The sequence below is a fragment of the Marmota monax genome, unplaced genomic scaffold, assembly GCF_021218885.2.
Source record: "Marmota monax isolate L192 unplaced genomic scaffold, Marmota_monax_Labrador192_F-V1.1 WCK01_AAM20220418_F8-fsc00144, whole genome shotgun sequence".
Classification (NCBI taxonomy): domain Eukaryota; kingdom Metazoa; phylum Chordata; class Mammalia; order Rodentia; family Sciuridae; genus Marmota; species Marmota monax.
The window spans coordinates 4,658,933-4,682,848 of record NW_026694618.1 but is presented as its reverse complement, the minus strand read 5'-3'; the positions used below and the strand labels follow the sequence as shown (position 1 = coordinate 4,682,848).

The following is a 23,916-nucleotide window of genomic DNA, read 5'->3' as shown; positions in this document are numbered from 1 at the left end:
TTTGGGTGAGAGGTAGGATTTAAGTTTCATTCTTCTGCATATGGATAACCAGTTTTCTTAGCACCATTTGTTAAAAAGGTTATCATTTCTCTAGTGTGTTTTTGGCACCTTTGTCTAGCATCAGATAATTGTATTTATGTGGGTTTGTCTCTGTATCTTCTATTCTGCTCCATTGGTTTTTATGTGTGTTTTGGTGCCAGTACAGTGCTGTTTTTGTTACTGTTGCTCTGTAGTATAATTTGAGGTCTGATATTGTGATGCCTCCAACATTGCTTTTTTTTTTTTTTTTTTTTTTTTGCTTACGATTGCTTTGGCTATTCTGAGTTTCTTATTTTTCCTAATGAATTTTAGAACTGCTTTTTCTAGTTCAGTGAAGAATGTATTTTGATGAGGATTGCGTTGAATCTGTATAATACTTTTGGTAGTATGGCCATTTTGAAAATATTAAGCCTGCCCATTCAAGAACATGGGAGGTCATTGTATCTTCTAAGTTCTTCCATTCCTTTCTTCAGTGTTTTATAGTTTTCATTGTAGAGGTCCTTCACATCTTTCATTGGCTTAATTCCCAAGTATTTTATTTTATGTTTTTTGAGGTTATTGTGAATGGGATAGATTTCCTAATTTTTTTTTCCAGCAGATTCACTATTGTAGTATAGGCAAGTGATTAATTTATATATGTTGATCTTATATCCTGCTGTTTTACTAAATTTATTTACCAGCTCAAGAAATCTGGTGAAGTTTTTACAGTCTTCTAAATTTAGAATCATGTCATCAGCAAACAAAGACTTCTCCTTTCCTATTAGTATCCCCTTCATTTCCTTCACTTGCCTAATTGCTGTGTCTTGAGTTTCAAGGACTATATTGGAGTGGTAAGAGTAGGCATCCTTATCTTGTTCCTGGTTATAGAGGAAATGCTTTCAAGAAATGCTTTTTTATCCATTCAGTATGATATTGGCCCTAGGTTTGTTGTATATAGCCTTAGAATGTTGAAGTAAGTCCTCTCTGTCCCTAGTTTTTCTAGTGTTTTAAACATAAATGGGTGCTGCATTTTGTCAAATGCTTTTCTGAATCTATTGAGATAACCATGTGATTCTTATCCTTAAGACTATTTATATGGTGGATTATGTGGTCTGTTTATTAATTTATATGTCTTGAAGCAAACTTGCCTCCCTGGGATGAAACACAGTTGATCTTGGTGCACTTTTTTTTTCCTTTTCAAATTTTTATTAAGGGAAAGGAGATTGATTTGCTGTTTTATAACAAATTTTCCTATTCACCCATTTAAACAAGTGGGGAATACTTTTAGATGTATATTGTGCACTACCTTTTAAATGTGTTTTTGTATGCAGTTTGCCAATATTTTATTAAGCATTTTTGCATCTATGTTCATCAAGTATACTGGCCTGAAGTGTTCTTTCTGGTTTTGGTATCAGGGTGATACTGGCTTCACAGAATGAATTCAACAGTGTTCCCTCCTTTTCTATTGAGGAGGACTGGTATTCATCTCCTTTACAGTTTTGGTAGAACTTAGCTGAGAATCCGCCTAGTCTTGGGTTTTTATTTGTTGGAAGGCTTTTGATAGCTGCTTCAATTTCATTACTTGATATTGATCTGTTTAAGTTTTCTATATCCTCATGGTTCAATTTGAGAGGGTAGGATGTCTCTAGGAATTTTTACATGTCTTTCAGATTTTCTAGCTTATTGGAGTATAAATTTTCAAAATACTTTCTGATGATACTCTGGATTTTAGTAGTGTCTGTGGATTATTTTACTAACTTTTAAATGCCTTGATGTAGTTATTGTTAGTCAGGAAATGGAGTATTACAAACAAGCCATGAATCATACAGAAAGCCCCTGGCAGAGCCAAGTTCACCTGTAGACTTATGTACTTTGCTATCTCTGTAAAGCAGTCCTTCCCCAGAGCACCCTGTCCTTGCTTTTAAAATCACAGACTGTCCTCAACACACAGAGAGGCATCAAGTATAGAGTGCAAAGTTCCCTGGACTTAGAGGTCGATGGCTTAGGTGTGCAATTGTTTTCTGCTACTTACTAAGCTCTTTTACTTTTAAAAGTTGCTTCACTTGACTGAGCTTCATTAATCCTCTACTCCCATTAAATAAATGAATCTAGAGGTCACACAAGACACATAAAGGACATGAAATAATATTAGATTAATCTGAAAAGATCCAGATAGCTCACGTAAGTATGTTTTCTCTCATTTCCTGGGTTCTGAGTTGTGCAGTATTATTTCCCCTCCTGGCTCTTTATGTACCTCCTTTTACCTCTTCATCTCAGCTTGATGTTTAATTTTGTCTCAACATCAGAGACCCTAGAAGGCTGCCCTCAGGTATAAAGTGGGGATTGAATGCATCACTGTTGATTTTTATTCATATAAACGGTGGGGCCTTTGTAACGTTAACCTGTCTTGCCTTCCTTTACAGAGATACTTTGATTTCTACCACTCTCTCTTCACCGTATGCTGCAACTCTCCAAGAACCCTCATGCATTTATCGAGATGTGCCATTCGACGAGCATTACACAACAGATGTCACAAAGCAATTCCTTTGCTTTCCCTCCCATTGTCATTGAAAAAGTACTTGCTTTTAGAGCCAGAGGGAATCATTTATTAAGCCTTATGAGACAGCAGTTCCCAATCCTAGATATTTAAGTGGACTCGCTGGGTAGACACAGTTTGCATAAATAAAATGGTACTTGGGTTGATTATAACACTTCAGGGATTTCAAAACACTTTAAAAACACTATGTCATTAATCCTGGAGTATCATGGTGAGGGGAAATAAACAAGGAAAGTTAAGGAATTTTCAAAGACAAGAATGTGTTCACAAGGTACTGGTATGACAGTAACAGCTGACAGGTATAGCGCTCTTACTAGGTGCCAGACATTATGTTAAACTTTGCATATATTATCTCATCAGGGACCCATGTTTTCTTACAACCATTCTCACTCTCTACCTTATCAGTAATAAGTTTACATTACCATATAATTCGCAACATAGCAGGTTTTGTGATGGGCCTCTTAAACTTGGCGTGTTCCTTCATGACCATTCAGCAGTAATTACTGTCACTAGTTTTGCAAACTCCTATTCCCCACACCAGGCTCCTCAATTTTAGTGAAGAACGCACATGAGCACAGGCAAAACAGGGAGATCTTTGAGTCTGATTAGAAATGAGAAGGGAAGACCAGTCCACTTAATAGTCAGGAATGGCCATTTCAATATACACCCATTAAGCGAGACTGGAGATGCAGAGATGAGTCAATGGGACTCCTGCTCTCCAGGATCTCACCATTTAGCTTGAGGATCCGGACCTATGAGCAGGCAACTGCTATAGAAGAGATCGGGGCAAGAGTACAGGTGCAGACTCATGTTTATTGCTTTCAGAGTTGTGTTTCTGACATGAAGTGTGTGATTTTTCTTTGAAGCATGATAATAAAGAGTGAAGGGATTGTGTAAAGTAGAGGGATCTTCTGCTGTGGTTAGGGTAAAAGTATTTGAGTGTCCCTGAACATCCAGATATTGTCTTAGTTTAGTTTCCTATTTAGTACCTTCCTGGACTCTTTGAGAAAAATAATACCCACTCAGTGGCTCCTGTATGTAGGACAAGGAAGGTCAGGAAAGTGGGCTATTGATAGCAAGGGTGTAAGGGGAAAGACTTGGTCAGCTATTTTGCTCTTTTTATGTAATAGACTGACACGTGGAGTGTTTTAGCTAGAAGATAAGGAGCTCTTTGCTAGTGACAGCTGGTTTCAGGAAGTAAATAGAGTTTTTGAAAATGGTACAAGTTTGAGAAACTTGGAAAGATAAGTGTGTTAATCAGACTGGCTAGAAAGAGGAACGTAGATAATTCACCTCTAGGTCTCTTGGTTTATGAGGCTAACTTTGCTTCACTTTTTTTGTTCTTGCTAGTCACTTTTAGATAAGTTTATTGCATCTTAGCATTGCTTTTTTTTATAGGTTAAAGCAGAAGTAATTAAATGCAAACAAATATATTTGCCAGTTGCAAGCAGGTGTCTTTTATTTGTGTGGTCCTCCATCATATATAACTTTGTATGCTTGTGTGTTGAATAGAGATGTGGTCAAATATTCCACTAGACTACCAGTAGGCTGTGCTTCTGAACTGGGATTCTCCTACCCAGTTGTGCTGTGGAAGAAAAACCATAGGTAGATATAATAATCTTTTTGAAATATTAGTTCTACTCAACTAACTTAGGAGAATGTGAGCTCTCTATCATAGGACAGAATGCTGAATTTGCATGAATTATTCATATAAAACATGAACTTTCAAAAAGTAGTATACTTGTAGCGAGCGGTATAGAACACACGGAGGAACATTTGAAGGATTGCAAGCTCTCCTCCATTGTCGGGAATGTTCTGGCAGAAAAATCTGTGACATACTGACTTAGATAAGTAAGCTGATGCTGAGGAGGAGGGGAGGTGGTGTTCCTCCTATGGGGAGATAGTAATGTTTCCAGCTAGCTTGTGTGTGTTTAAACATCTGTATCGGTCTAGCATAGAATATGTGAATACTCATTTTGAAATGTTTATTTGTGGACTTAAAGTGAGTTTTTTTTCCTTCATTTTTGAACTTTACAGAACTTAAATAAAGCTCTTCTTTTTCCTTTCCTCTTTGAGCGCTGTTTATTTACTGATAAAACTCATCTTCCTAACACAGTGTTGACTTTTCAGCAGTGACACTGAAGAACTTTACATATTTCATTGCTTCCTTCAACATTTAAAAAGAAAAAGAGAATGAAGAGTTGTGCCCGTGAATGAATAATGCTTTCCGAAGAAAGTAAAGGGTAAAGATGGTGGAAAAGCAAGTAAAACCCAGGCTAGTGCTACAGGGAAAAGAGTGTTTTAATAATAATGAACAAATTGTGCTGACTCACTCTCCTCCACTTCTCACCTCTTCTGTTGTCCTGGGGTTTTTCATTTCCCCTCATTCTCACCATCCTCTCAACCCTGGGCAAAGCAGCAGAAGAAATTACATCCTCATGACGCCTGTGTTGCTTTCTGGGAGAACTTCCTGTAAATAGACATCTAACGTCCTGAAGAAAAAGCCATCAATCTTCTGTAAGTTACACGCCAAATAGAGGCTATGATGTGAAGAAAAGACCACCTGTCTGGTTTTCTCACTTCTCTGGATCTAGTCAGACTCCTGTTTTATTTTTTAATCACCTAGTGTTACATCTCCACTTTGTCCTTCCATCCTGAACCCAGTGGGTTCTGATAAAAACGCAGCAGTGGAAAGTCAATGGTAGTGCTCAGAAAAGCAACAAACCATTTGCAGCGGGTTATCAGTGTTGGAAAAGACAGCTGAGCCTGATATTTGTATTACTCATCTGATTGGGAAGAACTCACAAAAGTCCTAAGTTCATACACTTTCAAAACTTTTTAAAAAATGACTCTTGAATATTCACTCATTTTCTTTGAAATGCAAACATCGTACTTAATGCCTGGGAGGAATTCCTCATCATTTTCTATAAGAGGATAAACAGGTGCATTAGTTAGATGTTCAGTGTCTTTCTATCTGGGCTCATAGACCAGCTCCCACTCGCATTCGACCTATAATTTAGGGGAAATGATATAATTATTCCCTTCCTTCACTTCCACATTTGTAAAATGGGAATAATAGTGGCTCCCATCTCATTTCACATTTATGGGATTATTTCAAGGGTTAAATTAATACATTAAAACACATAGAACTGAGCATGACAGTTAAGCATTTTACTATTGTCATTGTCACAATCATTATAATTTATGGATAGGTTTCTACCAGTGGGGTATTATATCCTTAGAGTGATGCTGTCACTGTGAATGAGACACAAAGGAGTTCTGTTCACTTTGGGAAATGAAGCAGGCAAACTCCTATCATGCTGGGATAGGAACTTGCCTGCCACTGTCCCACCAATGACCCACCAATGACCACTGTCATTGGTCATTGTCTCACCAATGACCACTGGGAATCAATGGGTAAGCAAGATGAACCAAGTCCCTGACCTTAGGCTTTTTTGAGATGAGGAGTGAGGGGTGGAAATAGCATTGATGTGGAGGATTAGGAAACAAGCCAAATGGATTCATTTTTGAAACTTTTCCCTTTGTAAGTGGGTTTATCAAGGAGGCAATGACTCCTTTTATTATTTTATGAAGGCTGTGGGGGATCAATTGAAAATTTACCACATGGACAGAGAGGATTGTTCAGCTGTTTCCTTCTTCAATGGGGAAAAGAGTAGGAGATCACCATACAGTGGAGGAGTATGGATTAGCAATGAGGATCCCGATGGTCACGGTTATTGCACATCAGAATGAATGAACAGGGACGGTTGGAGAATTTCATTCATTGATCCTTTTGCTTTCAAGAATTTATACAGTACTACTACACATACAGTTCTGGATTAAATGGGGATGGAAGGAGGGGAGTGTTTTTACCAAGTCTTTGTAAGATTCACTTTTAGTAGCTTCAATGTTTTTATTGATTAGTTTTTATGAGAAGCAAGAATAAAAAATATATATATATATATTGTTTCTTTTTATTAGATACTATCTCACTGAACTATTTTTTCCTATAGCCTGAAATAAAATTGTTGATTAAAAAATGATTTTCAAAAATCTATATTTCTTTAATAAATTGCCTTCTTCATATTTGGTCACATCTGCCACCAAAAAGAAGCAATGCATAAAACATGCAAAACTATTCTCCAAAAAGTGGCTGTTTTTCTCTCTCTTTTTAGCAACATGAAGTGGATTAGGTGTGATTAAGTGTGTTTATTACTAATTGGTTTTCTCAGATAGAGGTATGCCTCAGTGATATTGGATAACAGCTATGCAAATGTATGCTAATCCAGCCAAGGAAATGAAGTAGTGATGGCATTTGCTACTTTGTAAATTAAAGATGCTCCTGGATTAGTTTTTAGTGCTTATCAAGCAGGAAAGAGCAGACAAAACAGAACTCTCATTGTGGGACGTGTAAGGCAATCTTCCACACAGATGATAGAAGACTCAGGGGCCCAGACCCTGTCTGCTCAGAGACTCGAGGGAGACACTCATTCCGTGTCCTGCTTCAGACTTGGGAGATCCATAAAGTCAGTATTTGATTAACAAATGGTGGATACCAAGTGGAAATTATAATGTATTTTATGGAGGCAACAAGATGTAGAAACTGAGCTCTCCTTCTCTCTATCCTTCTCCAGGTCATGGCAGGATCAATTCCCTGGACTGCAACAACTGGATTGCCTACCCACTGGGTTCATCCAATAGGGAGATTAGCAGGACATTGGGACCCTTTCTGGCTCCCTCTCTGCTGGGCCCCTTGCTGGTGGCTGGATTTTTGACAAGGCCATACCTTGTGTCAAAAGTCTCTCTCCTAAGCTACCATTCTCCCTGGCTTATGGTAACTGCTTCCTCCATCAAATCCTTCAGACCTAGGGATAGTTAAGCTTTCTGTTTGGTTGCTTTTGTCCCTGTTCCAAGTGCCTTGCCGTCCTTCCTTGGTGGTTTTTTTTTTTTTCTATGCTACCTACACTTCTATAAACAGTCCTTAATTAAATTCCCTCTAATCATCTCTATTGAGTGTATGTTGCTTCTCCGATGGGGATCCTGACAGGTGCACATGCATAACAGTGAGCCTGGTTGGTGGTCCTGGTCCTAAGAGGTGTTGGAGTGGAAGGCTGAGAGAGGTTGCTGTGAACCTGGGAAGGCTGCATGCAGGCAGATGACCTTGGTTGACCTGAAGAAGGGTGGGGTCTGGGTAACCTGCTGTGCATTTGTCATTAGCCAGGATAGCATTTATCAATAGTGAGTAGCCCTCACTAAGGTTGGAGCTGGGATGTACAATGACACTCACCATCACCAATGACACAAACTTGATGTAAGTAGTCGGGGAGCAGGTGTCATCGAGAGCAGTGGAAGACATTGGAAGGGCTGGTTGGGACCAAATGGTGAAATGCCTCGGATCATGAGGAGTACCCTGGGGAGCCAATAAATTCATAAGCACCATCATAATTATACTCCTCCCCATCTTGCAGCTTGTATACTAATAATTTTTATGATACAACTATGTAAAATTTATAGAGCAGTTTATTACCTTAAAACATTTTCATCATGTTTCAGAGCACATAATTGCCTTCATCATCACCCTTAATTCATTTTTCCATGTCAAAATAAATCAATAAATAGATATGTAAATAAATATATAAATTCTGAAGCTTTAGAAAAACATATGTCAACATACCACTAGTTAATCATGTAAAACACTCCAATTCTATGGGCTGATTTATTAAATGGAAAGTAGGATTATAGCATTGCCTTTTTTAAATATTAAAAGCTATCTTTTTTTATTTATTTTTTTTTGATATTGGGGATTGAACTCAGGGACACTCAACCACTAAACCACACCCCCAGCCCTGTTTTGTATTTTATTTACAGACAGGGTCTCACTGAGTTATTTAGAGCCTCACTGTTGCTGAGGTTGGCTTTGAATCCATGATCCTCCCGTCTCAAGTCTCCCAAGTGGCTGAGATTATAGGTGTGCACTAAAAGCTAACTATTTTTTTTAAAATGACATTATAAAAAAGGAATCTTTTCCAGGGCATCTGAGGATTCAGAACAGAAGCAAAGTTGGAGTTGCGAGACTGCTAGCTCCAGTTCTCAGTGTGGCAGTATTCAAGTGATGAATGGTTTACGGAAATGCTGACATAATCACAGTCCTGCAGGGGCCCCAGACGTCCCAGTACTGAGAAGTCAGACGGACAGTGAAGGGCCTCTGAGGATGATCCATCAGGGAAAGTTTAGGCATCAGCAAAATGTTTCTCAGTAACCTCTCTGGCTAATTCTGTGATAAAGAAACAAAAAACCTGGGAGGGTTTGCTTCTTGTGTTAGCACTGCAGTGGGGGCTCAGGGGAAAAAATAAGGACTTTGGGTTTCAATGGTTTGGGTTTTTTCCCTGGTCATGCCATTATTGTCTATATGACCTTCAGTCAGTTTCTAAACCCAAGTGTCAATTTAGATAATAGTGATTAAAGACCTGACACACAAGGCCCTTTAGGGAATTAAATAAGATGACATAAGTAATTCATTTTAAACAGCATAATGTATGTAGTTAATCCCCAATAAATGGTCAGAAAGTACCCTTCTCTGCTATGTGGTGATTATGTAGAATATAGAGAATACAGGGCAGAGTTTCTAAGACATTTATATGAACAATACACAAAGACTGAAGACAAAGACAAAACCTTTTTTTTTTTACTGGGGATTGAACCCAGGGGCCCTTTACCACTGAGCCACATCCCTAGCCCTTTTTATTTTTCTTTTGAGACAGAGTCTCGCCAAGTTGCTTTGGGCCTTTGCTAAGTTTCTGAGGCTGCCCTTGAATTTGTGTCCCCCCTTCCCCAGCTTCCAGTCTCTGGGCTCACAGGTGGGCATCACTGTACCCAGCCCAACATTTGATTTTGATTGCACTTTAACTGTTAACAGTTTTCCTGGGGTACTAACTCACTCTCTGAAGTGAAGGGTTCAAACTGACTTGTCAATCGTTCTCTGCTTGTGGCAGTGTGGTCTGAAGGAGGCACTGTGGGAGAACTTCCGCCTGCCCTGAATCAAAGCGGTTACTGGCGGCTGGAATGACTACAGGGAGCTCTCATTTCTAAAATGGACCCTTAAGAAATCTAAACCTAAAGGCCCAAGGAAAACAAATAGATAATCTATAGCAACTTTCTTTTATCTCCTGGTTGTAGTTTCAAACAAATCAACTCTGCTGTTTATTAGAATGAGATCTGGGTAGAGGGAAGAGATTTGACCTGTGGATATCTTATGGGAAGGAAAAACAGAAGAAGAACAACGCTGCAGTGAGTTTCTCTCTCTGTAGCCCTGAAGTAGCCAATTTCATTAATCATTCTTTTCATTCAGTTTCCCTTCTTTCTTCCTCCATCCCTTTTTGTTTCTTGGGTCTTTGGGGGGGGGGGTGTGCTTTTTGCCTCTGTTCCGGTTGGATTTCAATATGAGCAATATAGAGGCCATGCTGCTATACTCTTGGGGACTGTCAACAACCGATGAGATGGGTGTCTGCTGCAAAATTTGCATTTAGTTTACACTTTAGGCCATGCATCAACTGGGACATTCTGTGCGTCTTTCTCCTTTCTTTGATTCTGTGTTCCCAGTTTGAAAACCCCAATTTTGGAAGATTTCGTTTTCCTTCTAGCAGTAGCTTACAGGTGAGAGATTGGGGCCAAGCTAAAAACAAAAACTACCAGAGACGTAACAAGGAGAAGACCCTCCAAAATTAGGCATGCATATGCCCACCTGTCCCTGGCAACGCAAGGGAAAATGCAAAAACATCCACTCTGGGTTACAGGTGTCTCGTTTGTTGCTCTGCTCGGTCAATCACACCCAGGGTTATAAATGAGTGCTCCCTTTGGGAAAAGCACTGAAGAATTACTTCCTGAGATTATAGTTGGGGGACCACTCCAAATGCATGCACCTTTAAGTCCCGAGGCACCATGGGGATCTGAAACATCACTGGTGCGGTAGTGCCATCACTGGTGACTCAGGCTTTTCCCACGCTCAGATAATAAGGCATGGCCCTAGAAGTAGGTGGCACTCGGAGAGGTTGAGCACACTCACCTGTTCCTTTGTAATCCTACCCCTTGCCTCATTTGAATGGCTTCTTCCCAATAAAAGGGTTCAGCATGTGTTTCTCTCTTTTCACGGACACCTAAGGTCAGAGGAGCTATCACAGGACCCAAGGAAAAGGTATTTCTCTGTCTCTGTGTGATTATTTTGTGCAGCCCAGTTCACCTGGAGTGACCCTGAGTGTTTTAGTCGTGGAATAGAGGACCACCTAGACCCAGAGTCAGACGGTCAGTGCATGAAATTTCTCTATGCCACGTCTCAGGCAGTTTCCACCTTGGTCACTAGGGGCAAAAACTGCCTCATTATAGAATTCACCAGAGAGTAAATAAAATAAAATAAGACCTTGAGCATATTTAGTACAATGCCAGGAGCATGGTTAATGTTATTTAATGTGGTGCTGGGATTGAACACAGGGCCTCATGCATACTAGACAAGTGCTCTACTACTGAGATACACCTCAGCCCAAGTTTTTGATAAATTGTAATTATTATTCTAAGCCCACCGTGCTTGATTTTTCCAGCTGAATTCTAGATTTTTGTAAGTGATTGATTAGTAGACCCCAAAGATGCCAGCAAAGGTTAGACACACATATCTAGCCAACAGGCATGAGTAGAATACATGGCTGTTATCTATTTAAGAACATTCCATTAGTATGTACTGCAGCTCACAAGGGTCATCTCTAGACACTGGTAACATCTAAATAAATCAACATAGGCCCTCTCAAGGTGCTAATCTTTGAGTTAGTTTTCAAATAATTCCCTCCTTCCTTCCTTCCTTCCTTCCTTCCTTCCTTCCTTCCTTCCTTCCTTCTTTCTTTCTTTCTTTCTTTCTTTCTTTCTTTCTTTCTTTCTTTCTTTCTTTCTTTCTTTCTGTTACAGGGTCCTAATATGCTGCCCAGGATGGTCTTGAATTCTTAGACTCAAGGGATCCTCCTGCCTCAGCCTCCCTAGTATCCAGTGTCCAGGGTGTCGATATCTTACATGTGCCTTAAATAATTCTTAATTTTTTTCTGTGTTGGAACAGGTCTAATTGATTCACTGAACATACACTACCTCTGTATGTATGGCTTACTTTCTTATTTAGATATTATGTGGTGCTTAAATTTGAGCTGTTCTGAGATGGAAAAAGTGTGGCACAGCATTTTCCACACCTATGGCGGGCAGTATTAACCAATTAAGATATTCCCTTTGTTGAGCCCAGACTCTGCCTCAGAATCCTCCTTAATACAGTGTCTGGGCTCTTACTGCCAATTTCTTGGAGTTAATAGACAGGATGAAATATATTTGTCATTTCTGGGTTCTACTCTCCATGTTCTCAAAGGCTCACGGCCAAACATATTAATAAAAAGCTGGAAGGAATTAGAAGGCAAGTGATGATACTTGGAACAGGGCTTTGTTTTGTTTTTATCAGATGAAGCATTGAATTTTGACATTTATTCAACAAATATTTGCTGAGCTGGACCCTGCTGGGGGTTCAAAGGTGAATAATGGTGGATAAAGTCTTGGTCCTCATAGGTCACCAATGAATCCAGGTGTTCTCATTCTGAGATGTACATCAGGACACCTGTGATAATTTTAAGAATACCAGTACCCATTCATTGCCTCCCCCTTTTAAAGCTTCAGTCATCTAATTAGGTTAAGTTTTCCACTTGTCATACTATATTTAAAATGTCTGCTTGCCTGTCTTCCCCAGTAGGCTGTAAACTCCTTCAAGGAAAGAACTACACTTATTCAGTTTTTTTAAAATTTGCATACAGTGAAATACACAACTTTAAATATATAATTGAGTGAATTTTAAAAAGTGTACACACCCCTGTAATCCACATTCAATGAAGAATACATTTATTACTCCACAACACTCCTTCCTTCCTGTTTCCTGTGAATCCCTGCCTCTCAGAGGCAGCTACTCTGTTACTTTCGTCATAAGTTAGTTTTACCTGTTCTTGAACTTCACAGAAATTGAATTGTACAGGGTTTTTGTGTCAACATTTTTCTTTCGACAATATTTTGGAGCTTTAATTTTGGTTTTGCATCTATTAGTAGTTTGTATTTCTTTACCGCTTAGTAGTATTCCATGGTAGGAATGTACCATAATATATATATTTTTAACATTTATTAACACTTATTAACATTTATTTCCCACTCAGGTAATAATGGAAATAATGGTTAATTTTATGTGTTAACTTGGCTGGAATGTGGTATACAGACATTTATTTAAACACCAATCTAGGCATTTCTAAAATACTTTTTAGAAGTGATTCATATCTAAATCAGCAGACTTTTTCCCCATACATTTTTATTGATGAATTATAGCTGTACATAATGGTGGGATTCGTTGTTACATATTGCATACATTACAGCAATATAATTTGGCCAAATTCCTTCCCCAGAATTTACTCTTTCCATCCCACCCTCCCTCCCCTGGTCCCTTTTCTCTATTGATCTCCCTTCGATTTTCATGGAATCCCCCACCACCATTTTTTTTTAACTTTTTCCTTTCTAGCTTCCTCATATGAGCCAAAACATACAACCTTTGGCCTTCTGTGTTTGCCTTATTTGCTCAACATAATATTCTCAAGTTCCATCCGATTTCCTGAAAATGACATAATTTTATTTTTTCTTTATGGCTGAATAAAACTACATTGTGTATATAAACTACATATTCTTTATCCATTCACCTGTTGATGGGCGCCTAGGCTGGTTCCATAATTTGACTATGGTGAATTATGCCCCTATAAACATGGGTATGCATGTAATCACTACAGTACGATGACTTCAGTTCTTCAGCATAAATATCAAGGAGTAGTACAGCTGGGCCATATTAAATCAGTAGATTTTGAGTAAAGCAGATCACCCTCTACAACAGGGGTGTGGGCCTCATCCAAGGTGCAAAATACCTTAATAGAAAAAGACTGAGTGTTGGAGGTAGAAGGGATCCTGCCTTCAGACTGTCTTCAGATTTGGGGTTGAAGTGTCATCTCTTCTCTGGATCTCCAGCCTACTAGTTTGCCTTGCAGATATTGGGTCTGCCAGTCTGAATAATTGCATAAGCCAATTCCTTAGAATCTTTTTCTCTCTCTGTGTATGTGGTTTCGTGTGTGTGTGTGTGTGTATGTGTATATGGGTGGGTGGTGTGCGTGCATTCACACTCACTGTGCATTGAATAACCTTTGGGTCAGTGATGGACAGCATATAAGATAGTGGTCCACAGTAGAGGTGAAAGATTCCTATTACTTAACGACATGGCAGCTAATGTAACATCATAGTGCCAGGCATACTTCATGTGTTTCTGACAGAGTTGGTGTTAAAAAAAAAAAAATTTACTTCATTGCCACTTGTATAAAAGTGTCGGATTTGTAATTATGTGCAGTACAGGATATTTGAAAATGACAACCAGCAACTATTACTGGTTTATGTATTTACTACACTATACTTTTATCATTTTTTTAGAGTACATTTCTATTTACACTTCTACTTTAAAAAGAAGAAGGAGGAAGAGGAGAAGGAGGAGGAGGAGGAGGAGGAGGAGGAGGAGGAGGAGGAAACTATAAAACAGTTCCAGGCAGGTCTCTCAGGAGGGATTCCAGCAGTAGGCATTGTTATTATAGGAGGTGATGGCTCCAGCAGTGCCCCTGAAGAACTTCTAGTGGGACAAGAAGTGGAGCTGAAGATAATGATATTGATGATCCTGTTCTGTGCAGCCCTAGTCTAATGTCTGGGTCTTAGTTTATAACAAAAACTAACTAAAAAGTAAAAAAAAAAAGAATTTTTTTTTTAATTTAAAAATTGAAAGAAGTTTTTAGACTAAGAATGTAAAGAGAGAAAATATTTTTGTTCAGTTCTACAATGTGTTTGTCTTAAGCTAAGTGTTATGAAAGAGTAAAAAAAGTTTAAACAATAAAAGTATTTAAAGCGAAATAGTTACAGTAAGCTTAAGTTAATTTTTATTGAAGAAAGAAAGGTATTCTTATAAATTCAGGGTAGCCTAAGTCTTCAGTGTTCCTAAAATCTATAGCAGTGCACTGTAATGTCCTGAGCTTTCACATTCACACAACTCAGTCACTGACTCACCTGGAGAGACTTCCAGTCCTACAGGCTTTGTTTAGGGTCAATGATGTTAGTACAGGTGTTAGTAAGGATAATGTTAGCTTTCCATTACTCTGACACAATACCTGAAACAACCAGTCTAAAAGGAGGAAAGGTTTATTTTGGCTTAGTGTTTCAGAGGTTTACATCCATGGTCATTTGGGCCTATTGCTTTGGGCCTATAGCAGCACATGGCAGGAATCATGGAAGGAATACATAGCAGGAGAGACCTATTCACCTCATGGTGACCAGAAGGCAGAGAGAGAGAGAGAGAGATCCATCTACCTAAAGGAACGCCTCCAGTGACCTAACTAGTTTATACTAGGCTCTGCCTTTTGAAGGTTCCACCATCTCTCAATAGCACCAGGCTGAGGACCAAGCTTTTAACACAGGGGCCTCTGAGGGACAAATTAGATCCAATTTATAGCACAGTACACCATTTTTATTTTTGTACCACATTTTTACTGTACATTTTCTGTGCTTAGATACATAAGTATTTGCCATTGTTTTGAAATTGCTTACAGTATTCAGTACAGTAATGTGCTATACAAGTTTGTAGTTTAGGAGTGATAAGCTATATAATATAGCCTAGGTATGTAGTATGCTACATCATGTAGGTGTGTATAAGTATGTGCTCTCACCTTCTCACAGTGGCAAAATCACCTAATACTGCATTGCTGAGAATATATTCCCTTTATTAAGTAATGCAAGATGACTATATATATATATATATATATATATATATATATATATATATCTCCTCTCACAATCTATAAACATTTCTGCTCAACTACTTTTTGTGGATTTGTTTCCATTTCTCTTGGGTAAATATCTAGAAGTGGAATTTATAGGTTAGCCAGTAGGTATGTATTTAACTGATAAGGAAATGCTGAGAATTTTTTCCAAGTGATGTATAACTTTTTCACTTACACCACCAATACATGATGAGATATTGAATGCTTACATACTTGTCAATAGTTAGTGAGGTTAGATTTTTAAATTTGATATTCCATTGGGTTTGTAGTGATATGTCTTTGAAATTTTAATTTGCATTTCTCTGAGAGTTAATGGTGTTAAACAGCTTCTCACTTGCTGCTAATCTGGTTCATCAACTTGATGAGATTGAGAGATGCCTAGAAAACTGGCAAAGTACATTTCTGAGTGCGCATGTGTGCAGGTGTTTCCAGAGATGATTGGCTTGTGGGTCAGTGAAATGAGAAGGGAAGACCCACGCTGAATGTGGATGGCATTTTTTTAATAGGCTGGTGGCCCCGCTGTAACAAAACAAGCAAAGGAAGGGGGAAGTTCCCATTCATGCACACTAGACTCTTCTCACACAGGTGTGATTTTTGCTGCTGCCATTGCCTGGGGAATCAGCCTCAACCTTTGAATGCAGACTTGCACTAATGACTCTAGGAAGCTTCCAGGCCTTCAACCTTGGACTAGGTCTGCATCATTGGTCCCTCTTGTTCTGATGCTACAGCTTCTTGGACAGAGCAACTACTGTTTATCCTGCAGATGGCTAGGGTGAGACTATCCAGCCTCTGATTGTTCGGCCAATCTAGTAAATTTTGTTTGTTTGTTTGTTTTCTGCTGGAGAACCCTAATACATTTGCTTATTGGCTATTTATGTATCTTCCTTTAATGAATCACCTATTCAAATTGTCCATAATTTGTGCTGGGAGCCATTAGCCAAGTAGGTATGACAATTTCCTTGCCAGCGTACACCATGTTGCAGTGACATTGAATGTAGGTGACCTTGCTCTAGGACCAAGGCAGATTAGGGTGTTCCCGGTTTTAAGATAATCGTGTTTAGGGCGTTCCCAGTTTAGGTTCCAGGTTTAAGGTTTAAGATTATTCCTGCTGGGAATAGGGCGTATCCTGCTGCCTGAGTTCCCCTTGAGTTCTCACGGGATTCAGACAGTATATTTTGGGAGATAGAAGCCCAGTGGAGGTGGATTTGGGAAGAGAACGTGGATTTCCCCAGAACATGATTGTAGACGGCTGGTGTGAGTTCGGGAATAAAGAGTTGCTGTTTGAATCTACAAGCTGTGTGGTGGCTCGTGATTGTGTGCCCAGCCAGACTGCGGCATTTGGTGGCCCGTACGGGGAGCTTCTGAAGCTTAGAGGTAAGTGAAATTTCTCACCCTTGAGGAAGAGAGAAAGAATGGGTCACCAATTCAAAAAACAATGTGTTATTGTTTTGATTTATTTTGTTTTTATTTCAAGTTGCCTGTTCCTAGAACTTTCTCAGGCAAACTGGGGAAAATGGTTGACTCAAGGTTTGAAGTTGTTCGCCTCCGAGCAAGAGAAATTGTTAGAGGAAGGAGGCACCCCAGTGAGACCAAGAACAATTAGGGCATATGTTGATACAATACAAAAATGTAGCCCATGGCTTTTTAAAGACGAGTTATTAAGTATATCAATGAGACCATCATGGTATCCTGTAGAAGGATTTTTCTTCAACAAGAAAGAGATGGCTAGTTCTGTTTACTACATTTGTCTAAGATCTTGGTTTTTACAGACATCTGATTAATTTACAAAGCTAAAGTGTTAAAATATCAACCACTAAATATGAAATCAAGTACTCTTTACTTATTAAGTTCCATAAGGTAATATATTTAAACATTATGTGTGTTTTCATAAATTGGTAAATGGAAAAAGGTTTAATATTGCTTTGTGTCTGTGTCTTTGCTAAAACAAGGTTACTAAGAGTTAAGATTCTATCATGTGTAATTTATATACAAAGAGTAGAAAAATTTTCAGTTGGGTTTCAATTATAGTATTATAGTATCATAAAAAACATGAAAGTCTTTCATCTTATTAAAGTGGAGTAATTTGTCTAAATCAGAAATTTTATAAGAGTTGTTTCAAAATGTGAATTTATAAAAAGGGTTAACGGTTAAAAAAGAGATAGAAAAAGATTCAAGATGTGGAAATATATTTTAATATAAAAGGTTAAAGGAAAAAGAAGTGTTTCTAGATAAGATAATCTGTGTGGTAAAGTAAAAAGTTGTAAAATGCCATTTAAAAAGATTTTGAGGAAACTAGACTTACTTTAAAAGCTTGAGAAAGGAAGAAAGAAGAAAAAGGTATTTGTACATGGCAGATTGAGACAAAGCTTCTCAATGGAGTTTAAAAAAAAAAAAAAGCCTTTGGTTGAAGGGCAGCCATGTAAACTAACATTGAAGCGATTTAAACAAAATCTAAGCCTCGTTTAAAAGAGTGAAGTTGTAGGTGGTGAAAAAGTACATTTAAAAGTACAGTATAGATGATAATTTAAAGGCTTTAAAAGGTTAAATTGAAGGTGGTCTAGATACCTTTATGTCGGAAAAAAGATTGCTTTATTGCATCATTTGAAGCCTAGTTAATCTTAAAGGCATTACTTAAAAAAAATGGGAAGATAATAGGATAAAAGATATTTAGATAAAGAAGATTAAAAATTTAAAGTGAAAAACTTTAAAGACAGAAGTATAGAAAGTTAAAATGAAAAAAGATAAAGAGGATGTAGAAAGATAGAAAAAATGTAGGAAGACAAGAATTTTAAACCCACAAAATAGGAAAAAAAATAGGAGGAAAAAAGGCAACTAAGGGTAAATATACAAACCTTAGAAAAAAAAACTAGAAGATAGAAATAAGATAGAAAATGGTTGAAAATGTCAAGTAAAGGTATTTCAGATAGAAAATGCAAGAAGCTAAGACAACTATTAGATACAGACATATACTTATTAAAGCAAAAAGAGGGAATTGGAAGGGGGTATATATCCCCCAAAGATAAACTTAAAATAACGCTTTTTACTCTAAACTTTTTAAATTTGGATTCATCAGGACTTAGTGCTGCGGAAAGGCATATGTATCCAAAAAATGTACATAAGCTTAAGGTACTTTGGAAAGATATTCTAACAGGACAATGGAAAGGTCCTGACCCAGTGATTGTCTGGAGTCGGGGTTTTGTTTGTGTGTTTCCACAGGGAGAACAGCAGCCGATTTGGATTCCAGAGAGATTAACTAAAACAGTTTCTACAGATCGAAAAGAAGATGATTTGACTCAAATCCATAACAGCTGATATCCAGAGCTCCAGCTTGGCCATTCTTACATCTGCGACAGTGATTAACTAGTGATGCAATTTTTCCTTGCCAGCGCACCCCATGTTAATTGTGGTAGTGCTGGCATATCTTTGCTGATGGTGTCACTAGTGATGCAATTTTTATTTCCTTGCCAGCACACCCCATGTTAATTGTGGTAGTGCTGACATATCTTTGCTGATGGTGTCACCAGTGATGCAATTTTTCCCAAGGAGCCGTCAATTGGCTTGGTGTCGTGTCATTTCTGTATCCTCCTCCCTTCTGCTAGTGATGGTCTAAAATTTGGGGGCCAATGGCTATATGATGGACCGGTAGTCAGTGACGGGTATGATCCAATTGCAGTGGTATCAACCTAAGACAGGAGGCTGACGCCTAAAGGTCAGTTTTCCGATGACGGGTAAGAACCATATGTTGAATTGGACAACCTACCAGGCACGGTCCTTAAGCCACATTAACCTCACTCCCCCACTGGCACCAAGGCCAAATTTGGGGGCCAACAGAGGTGAGGCAAAGAACCTCACCCCCCCACTGGTGCATAGACCTATCCACAAGTATGGCTGTATGCTGGACTGGTAGTCAGTGACATGTATGATTCAATTGCAGTGGTATCAACCTAAGACAGGAGGCTGACGCCTAAAGGTCAGTTTTCCGATGACGGGTAAGAACCATATGTTGAATTGACAACCTACCAGGCACGGTCCTTAAGCCACATTGCTTGTTGTTTAATTAATCAGAAGGGGGGAGATGCTGGGAGCCATTAGCCAAGTAGGTATGACAATTTCCTTGCCAGCGTACCCCATGTTGCAGTGACATTGAATGTAGGTGACCTTGCTCTAGGACCAAGGCAGATTAGGGTGTTCCCGGTTTTAAGATAATCGTGTTTAGGGCGTTCCCAGTTTAGGTTCCAGGTTTAAGGTTTAAGATTATTCCTGCTGGGAATAGGGCGTATCCTGCTGCCTGAGTTCCCCTTGAGTTCTCACAGGATTCAGACAGTATATTTTGGGAGATAGAAGCCCAGTGGAGGTGGATTTGGGAAGAGAACGTGGATTTCCCCAGAACATGATTGTAGACGGCTGGTGTGAGTTCGGGAATAAAGAGTTGCTGTTTGAATCTACAAGCTGTGTGGTGGCTCGTGATTGTGTGCCCAGCCAGACTGCGGCATTTGTGCCCAGCCAGACTGCCGCATTTGGTGCCCAGCCAGACTGCGGCAAATTTGTACCCTTTGAATTTCAATTCCTAATATTTAATAGTCACTCAATATATAATCATTGAATGAAGGGAATGTTTAATCTTATATGATTATTAAATGCTTATAAAGTACTTACCATGCCTGATACAGAGTCAACATCCAACAACCATTAGGTATAAGATTTAGTCAGATCTGCATCACTGTGACCAAAAGATCTGACAAGAACAACTTATAGGAGGAAAAGTTTATTTTGGCTCATAGTATCAGAGATTCAGTCCACGGTTGCCAGACTCCATAGATTGGGCCTGAGATAAAGCATAACATCATGGCAGAAGGGTGTGGTAGAGAAAGCAGCTTAGGACATAATAACCAGGAAGCAGAGAAAGATCTCTGCCCATCAGGGACAAAATCTAAACCCAAAGGTGATCTTTTTCTTCCAGTCACACCTTACATGCCTATGGTTCCCAACCAGTTAATCCATGTCCATGGATTAATCCACTGATGAGGTTACACTTCTCATAATCTAATACTGTCACCTCTGAATATACTTTCCTTGTCTCACACATGAGATTTTGGGGAACACCTCATATCTAAACCATAACAAAGTGTCATCCCAGTTTGATATGTGAAGAAATGAGGATTGAAAAATATTTTTTATTTGATCACGATAATTTAGTTACTGTCAAAATTGCTGCTTATAGCTGGGCTTCTAAAGTTTTGTATTTCATGTTTTGAGTTATTTGTTCTTAGGAGCTTGACCACCTAAAAACTAGATTCTCCATTAAATTTGTTATTTCATTTATTCCGGTAACTATTATTCATTCTTTTAACAATTAATATGACAAATGGTGACCATTACTTTATAGGTTTTAATTTATTTGATTCTTACTACAACCTTATGAGGAAAGTACTGATATTTTTATTGTGTAGGCAATTAAACTGCAGCCCAGGGAGGATATGCTACCTCCCAGGCTCACACAGATATTTAGAGGTGCAGACAGGATTCAAACTCAATTACTTCCATAAAATGCCTGTGTGTTTTTAAATCATGATACAATGCTGTCTCTTATGATAAAATAAATTTTGGATATGCTGAATTTGAGGGGCCTATGGAACAGCAGGATGAAAAATTCCACTAGAACTATAAATTTAAAAGAGAGAGCTACAGGAGGGTGGAGTAGAGGCAGAAAATTATGTACTCAGTGACTATAGAGCAGGATCATAAGAAGAAAGATGTGTTAGGAGTGATTAGACTAGGCTATGGATATATTGGAAGATGGAGAAATGCCACCAGTTTAGAGTTCAGAAAGCTCAATGGTGGTCTTCATTTTTGAAGGACTTACTTTGTCCATAAGCGTAGATTAGTAACTGTGGAATCTTATGATCTCCAATAATTCACCCCTAAGATTTTCTGCAATATATTGGCTACTGTTTGATATTAGAATCCAAGACAGATGGACCTATATTCCCTGTCCAAAGTGTCTAGGAGCTTAGAGTTATTCTCATGACTCCTTTTCTATTTACTGGAGACCCCAAGAGTCCCCACAGGGGCTCCTCAGGCCATGTTGACTAATCCATCCCTCTGCTCAGATTTTGCTCTCCTGATCAGGGAGTATGAGGAGCTTTGAGTGAGTCAGTGCTTCCAAGCTGGCAGTGCCAGCCCTGGTGTTAATCTGTATTATCTTAGCTCCCAGGGTGAGTAATCATGCCCAGAGAGAGGATCTCACCAGGAGAAACAGGTGCAGATTTCCAAAGAAGGCCTCTGTGACCATAGTAGGAGGTTAGCTGAAACCAAATCTATATTTACTCCTTGCAATAGAATATATTTTAAACCACGTTTTGCGGGAACATTTGGGTTCCCTATAAAACTATTTCTGCCTCCATTACTTTGGCTTTGTGGACATGCCAGCAATGTGCCCTGCCAGGAACTAGTCTTGCTTCTGAGAACTTGCCTAGCCGGTCTGAAGTCAAAGCAGCCCAGAGTAAGTATGTGACACAGAGCAACTAAGCCAGTCCCTGACTACTAGGATGCACACACAAACATGTTTTTGAAGTACTTCATTCACACAGCAGGGAACACACTGTTCTTTCTGGGAAATTGCCAGAAACCTATGAGAAATTCTGATCCATGTCAAGAATAGACACCCAGGCTTGCATAGATGAGGACTCTATGTGGTACTGAGTTGCTACCACCCCATCTTTACTCATCTGGCCTCCTAAATCAAGCCAGGAGACGGCTTCCCTGCACTTCTCATATCCTTGGTTAGTTTTTAAATTATTGACAGAGGCCACTATATCTCTAGCAATACCACACTACCACTACTGGCCCAAAGTCAAATGTCAGCATATTCTTTCTTCTTTTATTTATATTGCATCTCTTGCTTCTCAGAGACTCAGACTATGGACCTCTGAGGTGAAGCCCAAAGAGAATAACCTTTAATCTTTTCCAGTTCAAAAAGGTACAGGGAGAGTTTGAGCTGCAGCTGCACCCCATTAGTCCTAGACTACAGCTTGGGCAAGAAAGGCAAAGATTACTTGAAATTTAGTACAGGCGAAGCTGAAAGAAAACTCGACTCTTCTCTTGAGGTATTAGATATCTCTCTACTCCTTTTCTCCAAGTACTCATAAATTCTCAGTTTTTCCATCTTGATATAATTTTAAAGGCAAATATTTACTAATGTTTCTTCCTCTATAATAATACATGTAAGAATCAACTTTCAATTTTTAAGTAAATATTTTAAAATGAGATTTTATGATATTCCTCATATTTATATAGAGTACAGCTTTATACTTCCAAGTCATTTGACTCATTCTTCAAGTCTCTAAGACTCAAGTGCTTTTTAGATTTATGAAATTGCCAATTAACTAAGAGACATTTCACAAGTGTCAACTACCTGGAATTTAGGTATTTATCCCATCCATCCATGCATCTGTTCATTGAATCATCCAATACTTTTTGAGTTTATAGTCCATCCCTAAAGGTAATCAACCAACATTTATATGACTGAAGTTGAGTATCAACAGGAACTAACAAATGAAAAATGTCATATAGATAACTTACTGCTTATTAAGCAACTGAAAATAGAAAAGTTCAGAGGAGAATGATCTTTGTGAATGGTAAGGTTTCTACCATGGAAGAATTCAACTATGAAAATACAGAAAGTCAAGGCTAAACAGGATAAGCTCATTCTGTGCTTAGAACGTGCTGATTGGTTTCACAGGCACGCGGACAGAACTATCACAAGGCTAGTCTCCAAGAGTGGGAGAAAAATGAGGTATTTCACCTCATTGATTGTTTCTTTTGCTGAGAAAAAGCTTTTTAGTTAGAATCCATCCCATTTATTGATTCTTGATTTTATTTCTTCTGCTATAGGAGTCTTGTTAAGGAAGTTGGGTCTAATCCAAAATGATGAAGATTTGGGTCTACTTTTTCTTCTATGAGACTCAGGGTTCCTGGTCTGATTCCTAGGTCCTTGATCCACTTTGAGTTAAGTTTTGTGTATGGTAAGATAAAGGGGTTTAATTTCATTTCTCTGCATATGAATTTCCAGTTTTCCCAGCATCAGTAGTTTAAGAGGCCATCTTTTCTCCAGTATATGTTTTTGGCTCCTTACTCTAGTATGAGATAACTGTATTTATGTGGGTTTGTCTCTATTCTGTACCAATGGTCTATAAGTCTGTTTTGGGGCTAATACCATGCTGCTTTTGTTACTATTGCTCTGTAGTATAGTTTGAGGTCTGGTATAGTGATGCCACCTGCTTCATGGGAGCAAATTCTTACCACATACACATCAGATATAGCACTAATCTCTAGGATATGTAAAGAACTCAAAAAACTTAACAGCAAAAAACCAAGTAACCCAATCAATAAATGGGCTAAGGAACCAAACAGACACTTCTCAGAAGATGG

At 38.7% G+C, this 23,916-nt stretch overlaps 1 protein-coding gene across 2 annotated transcripts in view; it reads left to right on the top strand.

Annotated features, from left to right (window-relative positions):
* Asb4 (ankyrin repeat and SOCS box containing 4) overlaps nt 1–4,642 on the top strand; it is a 65,145-nt gene extending 60,503 nt beyond the window's left edge. For both annotated transcript variants that reach the window (XM_046422598.2, XM_046422597.2), the window contains exon 5: nt 2,442–4,642. In XM_046422598.2, the coding sequence (XP_046278554.1) occupies nt 2,442–2,630 (189 nt within the window). In that variant the 3' untranslated portion in view covers nt 2,631–4,642. The remainder of the gene's footprint in view (nt 1–2,441) is intronic.
* Nucleotides 4,643–23,916: the final 19,274 nt, after the last annotated feature.